At 35.9% G+C, this 6,397-nt stretch overlaps 1 protein-coding gene across 1 annotated transcript; it reads left to right on the top strand.

Annotated features, from left to right (window-relative positions):
- The first annotated feature begins 3,679 nt into the window (after positions 1-3,679).
- Positions 3,680-5,313, top strand: LOC113301138 (epidermis-specific secreted glycoprotein EP1-like). The gene has a single exon (XM_026549903.1). The coding sequence runs from the start codon at positions 3,705-3,707 to the stop codon at positions 5,070-5,072; it is 1,368 nt and encodes a 455-aa protein (XP_026405688.1). The 5' UTR covers positions 3,680-3,704; the 3' UTR covers positions 5,073-5,313.
- The last annotated feature ends 1,084 nt before the right edge of the window (positions 5,314-6,397 follow it).

Here is a 6,397-nt window from a genome sequence, read left to right as displayed (position 1 = left end):
TTGTAAGTTAGGTGCATTCAAAAGACTAACTAAGGGAGTTAGTAATCCTTACATCAAGATGAGTAGCGCCATCGAATGTTGGGCTATTAGTTTCTACCCTAACATTTGATTTATCTACTTCTAAAGCATAATTAATACAAGAAGGAGGCTCATTCCTCCAGTTGAGAATGTTTCTGAAGGACTTGGCTTCCTTGGCCAAACCATTAGCTACATTGTTTGTTGTTCTTGGTACAAAATAAAAACCTAAAAAATTATGACACTGATTGAACTCTCTTTTAACTTCATCCATTATTGTCTGGTTCTGCCATGCAATTTGTGATGCCTTCCCATTCAGATAATCAAAAAGATTCTTCCAATCACCTTCCACAGAAAAGTTGGACAGTCCTCTTTTAGCTGCCCATTTAGATCCCTGCAACATTCTTATGGCTTCCGCTTCTTCAGAGGTAGAAGCTGTGAATGGCCCTGCTCTGCCTTGTTCAAAGTCTCCTGCATCATTCCTAAGAATTACAGAGAAACCTGCAGGTGTATCCATAGAAATCTAAACAACATTTATATTGAGTTTCAGATGTGTTCTCCTAGGAGGAGACCATTTATGAATCTCAGGCTTGTCAGTTGATGGTTGCCTAATTGGGATGTTATCCTTATACCAGAAATCTAAAAATCTTTGTATTTCTCAACCTACTTGAGCACTAGTTTGTTGTTTGTTTTCAAAAACTCTATTACATCTTTCCTCCAAATGAACCAGGCTTTTGTCAAGATTATTTCTATGGGTATAGATGAATTTGTTTTCCCAATCCAATCCTTATAGATATCCCGGAAGGTTATGGAACTGTCAAAGTTAAGCAGTACAGGAGATGGCTCTGTAGCCCAGAAAGACTTGGCAAAAGGACAAAAAAGTAGTAAATGTTCTATGGATTCTACAACATTGCAGCCAAAAGAACAGTTAGGATGAATATCCTCCATAAATTTAGACAGTTTCAGATTTGTAGAGAGGGCATTATGTAAACACTTCCAGTATTTTTTTTTAATTCTTAGACACATTTAGATTCCATAATTTGTTCCAAAAAGAGTCTGGTTGTCCTAAGTTGTAATGATTCATAGTTCTTTCAGTAAGTTTGTTATACATGGATTTCACAGTAAAAACACCGGATTTTTTAAGGAGCCATTTAAGAGTATCTGGTTTGTCTCTAGCTATTCTAATATTGATTATTTTCCTAACAATATGTTCAAGAAACATTTCGAAAATTAAGACAGAGTTCCACTTCTTAGTGAGTGGATCAATCAGATCCTTCACAGGTGTTAAGTGAGAATTTGTAGCTATCCTAAAGCTACTAAGGTTATTTTCCATTTTGGGTATCCATCTATCATCCCAAATATTAATACTTAAGCCTTCCCCTATTTCTCATATGCTATTTTTTTCAACAAGTTGTATACTCCTACTTATGCATTTCCAAATCCAAGAACTACTTGTACGAGTTTTAGCCTTGAGAACAGAGGAGTTTCTGAAGTATCTAGGATTTAATTGTGACACCCATAAGGCTTTTGGCTCAGTTATTAGTCTCTAAGTTAATTTAGTTATCATTTCTAAATTAAATTTTTGAGCATTTCTAAATCCTAGCCCTCCTTTATTTTTAGGTTTACAAAGACAAGAATAGGATTTAGGGTAATATCCCTTATAATCAGTTTCCTTTTCCCACCAGAAATCTCTTTGTAGGGCATCTATTTTATTTATGATTTTCTTTGGTAAAATGAAGCAGCTCATTTGGTAGTTGGCCATACTTTCCAAAGTTGCCTTATTAAGCAGCAATTTACTAGTCTGTGCTAAGATTTTCTCATCCAACCTTGTGTTTTGTGCTCCAGTTTTTCAACCAGTTTTATTTTTGCCTTACTGATGAAAAGGGGAGTTCCTAGATAAGATTCTAGAGGGTTTATTTTTTTATTTTAAGTAATTTACTAATCATTCTCTGATGTTTTAGTTGTACTTTTTTACTAAAGAATACTCATGATTTATCAAAGTTTATTAACTGTCCTGAAGTCTTGTCAAAAGATTCAGTTAGAGCAAAAATGTTGTGACACTCTCTGAGATCAGCTCTAATGAAAAGAAGGCAACCATCAGCAAAACAAAAAGGTGAGAAATGGGATTGTTTTTTGGGGTAATTTTGATACCATTTACTAGTTTCTCTTCTTCACTAGTTAATAGAAGTCTGGAGAAGATCTCCATGCAGATGATGGACAAATAAGGGGATAGAGGATCTTCTTGCCTAAACCCCCTAGTTAGTTTGAAGTACTCTCCTGTGCTACCATTAAGCAACACTGTTATGAAAGAAGTTGATATGCATCGATGGATGAGTTTGCAAAAATTGTTGTCAAACCCAAAAACTTTCATTGCAGTGATCAAGATTTTTGCCCCCCTAGTTGGTAAAAAGCAGAATATCATATGTATAAATATCTGAATTCTACCACTGTATTATAGTGAAAGGGTCTTGTTAACTTGTATAACGGTATACACGTTAAGGTTCACTAAAACAATAATTTTTTACATTAAAAACAAAATCTGTTTGTTTTATTACATTGAAGACAGTAATTCTTTGCATTGGAAACGGGATGAAATTAGCTTTCAATACATATGTAAATGAATATAAATATGCCAGTCTCGTAATGCGGTAACACAGATCTAGAGAGGAAGCAAAATCCACACGGCTGAGAAACATACCCACTGACTCTCATCATGTGTTTAGGTGGAGAAGCTCCAAAATAAAATCCATTTAAACAATGGTTTTTGGTTCATCATTTAAACAATGGTTTTTGGACAAATGTTGCAAGTGGACTCGGTTTTCATGTTTAGATCTGAGAGATACGCTGGGGAAGATGAGCTAACCCCATGCTGCTGCACAGTTTCTCGACTAGCAAGTAGCAACCGCCTTTCTTCGAACTTGTCCGCAGCTGAGAGTACTCCTAGGACACCATATACACCAAAAACTATATATGCTACATTAATGACCTAGCTAAAAAAAATACAAAAAATTGATTAAAAAGACTAAAATCAATAATTCCTAGGTGAAAAAGACATGTAAAATTTGATTCTGTTTAAATGGATAAAAATGTAAAAATAATCAGGATATAAACAGTTTTATCCTATCCATTTTAAAATATTTTTTTTTATTTTTAATTTACATCAGGATGCATCCAGTTTCATCCTCGCTCTTACTATTTTTTTGGTGTCTATTTCACCATTACTAATTTTTAGTCGTCTATTTGAACCATGTTTTAAAAATATTTGGATAAATGATCCACTTTCCCAAAAATATATATATGCCAAATTTGATAGATATATATAGATAACATTGAAAATTGGGATTTACCAGAAATCGAAGGAGATAAGAACCAAATAATCAGCGTAATGCTATATATAGATAACAAACATTAATAATTGGAATGGCCAGAAACCTTTTCAACAACTTGCATAATAATAAATTTGTTTTCTTACTTATATGCACATGGGTTACGCTTACGCGTTTGTTTTCTTGTTTCTTGATTAGTAAATTTGTCCTCCGGGTTTTGCTGGAAAAAAATTTAGAAATTCACATGGGTTATGTAATGAGATTCCTTACAAGATGAAATGAACACCTATAAAATGAACATCACAAATCCCTCTTGAAGCACCAACTAGCATTGTTTTAGTTGTCGTAGTTTTACAAACAAATATGGTGAAATCTTCTTCTTTTCCATCTCTTTACTTCTTGGCATTCTTCATTTTGTGTTCTTCATCAACAATAGTTAGTAGTGTATCAGTTCCTTTCTCAAAGACATTCTCTTATGCCAACAATGGAGCACCACATTCTGGTCTTGTTGAATTCAATGCAAGCTTTCGCCTTTTACCTATCGAAAACCACCCATTCCGTCTTTGTTTCTACAAGCCTCTCCATTCTGATTCTTACATTCTAGGTATCGGTATGGGAACCGCCGATGTGAATTCTCTTATGCGGTGGGTTTGGGCAGCTAACCTTGATAAACCTGTCGGTGAGAATGCTAAACTTGTCTTCAACCGCGGTGGAAATCTCGCGTTAATCGACAGCAATGGCCGATATGCATGGCAAACGAACACAGCAAACAAGGGTGTAGTTGATATTAAACTACTCCCGAATGGTAACTTGGTCCTCGTCGATAAAAATGGCGGGTTTGTTTGGCAAAGTTTTGATTATCCTACTAATACTCTCTTGGTAGGACAAACGCTTAATCCTGGAATCACTTCAACTAGTAACAAGCTGGTGAATGGGGCTTATAGTCTGGTTTTACAAGGCAAGCAACTTGGTCTCTTCTTCAATCCTCCTAACCCAAAACCAGATTCATCCAAACCCTTGAATTATTTTAACTTAATTGAGCCAAGTTTTCAAAATTTTGATATAGAGAATGTTACCTTCAACACCGCCCCAGAATCCTTGGGAGCCACATACGCCAACCAATTAAGCCTTTATACAGGTGGTCATAGTTTCGGATTCACTTATGCTCATCCTAAATACAATAGTACATTATCAATCTTTCGGTTAGGTTCGGATGGTAATGCGTATATCTATACTTACTATGAACAGGGTAGTTTTGAGCAGAATGCGTGGGAGCAAACTTATGCCACTTTCTCTAGACAAGGAATCAACAGCGAGTGTTTAATGCCTGAGAAGTGTGGATCGTTCGGTCTTTGCAGCGATAACCAGTGCGTTGCTTGTCCTACACCCCAAGGACTAGCGGGATGGACAAAGCAATGTAAACAACCAAACATACCGTCTTGCAATGCAGCCAATGTTGGGTATTACAAACTTGAAGCTGTCAATCATTTCTTGAATGCTGGTGATGTTGAAAGTGAAGGACCAGTGGACGTCAATCAGTGTATGAAGAAATGTAGCGACGACTGCAAATGTGTCGGTTTCTTTTACAGAGTGGATGGTTCAATGTGCTTGCGTACTAGCCAACTCTATACCTTGGTGAAGCTTAGTGAGGACATAGAGAGTAATAAATCGCACACGGCTTACATTAAGTATACCAAGGAGAAGACCCAAAATCTCGTTCATCAGAACTAGCTTACTTTCATGGGTTTATGTGTGACAGGTGCCAGATAAAGTTCAATGCTTTGTTAGTAAAATAACGAAAGCAGGGAATATTGTCCTGCCCTTTCTTATGTAATACAAGTTGTGTCTTGTATGCTTTTAATGCGCATCTTTCCTCACTTCTCTTGAGATATCTAGGAGTTAGCGTTTTGTTTTTTTTTTGTTAGTTTTCAGCGGTTTCAGGAATCGAGTCTTTGCACTCAAAGTTCCCCCATTTGGATCCCCTTTCTTGTTTTATTTTTGTTTGGTTATTTTTGCTTTGAGTTTTATGTTTTTCAATATTATCATTTTTGTCGAATAAAAAGAAAATCTTGTTTTCTTTAAATGCACCGGTATAGTATGCTTGTGTTCTTTTTTTTTTAATAGGCTAAAGCCGGATCCAGACCCCTACCCAAATCCAATCAGCTGGACTAGTCCCAATGCTAGACCCAACCCCGCCAAATCCCTTTATACAATTAATTTAAATACAAACCTCTACTGGATCGAATCTCTGACTTCCTCCTTACTGGAATTGATGGGATATCACTGAGCTATGCTCTTGGATACCACTGAGCTATGCTCTTGGAGTTGATCGAACCTCTGACATGCTCCTGAACCATGTTTTAAAAATATTTGGATAAATGACCCATTTTTGGAAATTTTAAATATTGAGATAAAATTCGAATATTGACGATGATCTTCTGGATGCTTCTAACACCACCAAACTGAAGCAACATAGTCTGACCAACTAAAACACTGCTTGAAAAATCCCCTCAACGCTCCTAAATAGTAAATTCGGTCACAACCAGAAACACTAGCAACTAATCACCCTTGTCCCTAGTACGAACACAGAACTACTGTAGTTCTGCCACTATGGTGGACATTTGACTTAATATTAGATTATTTCACCCTACCCCTCCCATAGAAACAAAACAAAAACAAAAAAAACAGAAGAAGAAGATACTTTCACGAAGTTGGATTCATATATCTTCAGAAGCATATCCCATCCCTATGCTATTCATCAAACTCTGTAATCCACTTCTCCTACATTACTAAGTCTGGCTTAAGAGAAGGTACGTTCTTGTTCTGTTTACAAGCGATGATAACCCAATTACAAATTAATTAAAAAGCTGATGGTTAGTGGTAATAGAATTTCAGTGTTATGCTGTAGAATTGAGATTTTTATTTTTATAGGGAGAAACACTACGATTTTTTTTCTCGTATCCAATTTCATAAAAACTCTTTAGTTCAGATTTAGGGTCAAGATTTGCACGCAATTTTTGGTGATTTTTCTGAAATGCAAGTGAGCTATATTATAT

This window comes from Papaver somniferum, chromosome 8 (assembly GCF_003573695.1).
Source record: "Papaver somniferum cultivar HN1 chromosome 8, ASM357369v1, whole genome shotgun sequence".
Lineage (NCBI taxonomy): Eukaryota > Viridiplantae > Streptophyta > Magnoliopsida > Ranunculales > Papaveraceae > Papaver > Papaver somniferum.
Note: the sequence above shows the minus strand (reverse complement) of the source record. Positions and strands in the feature narration are given on the sequence as shown.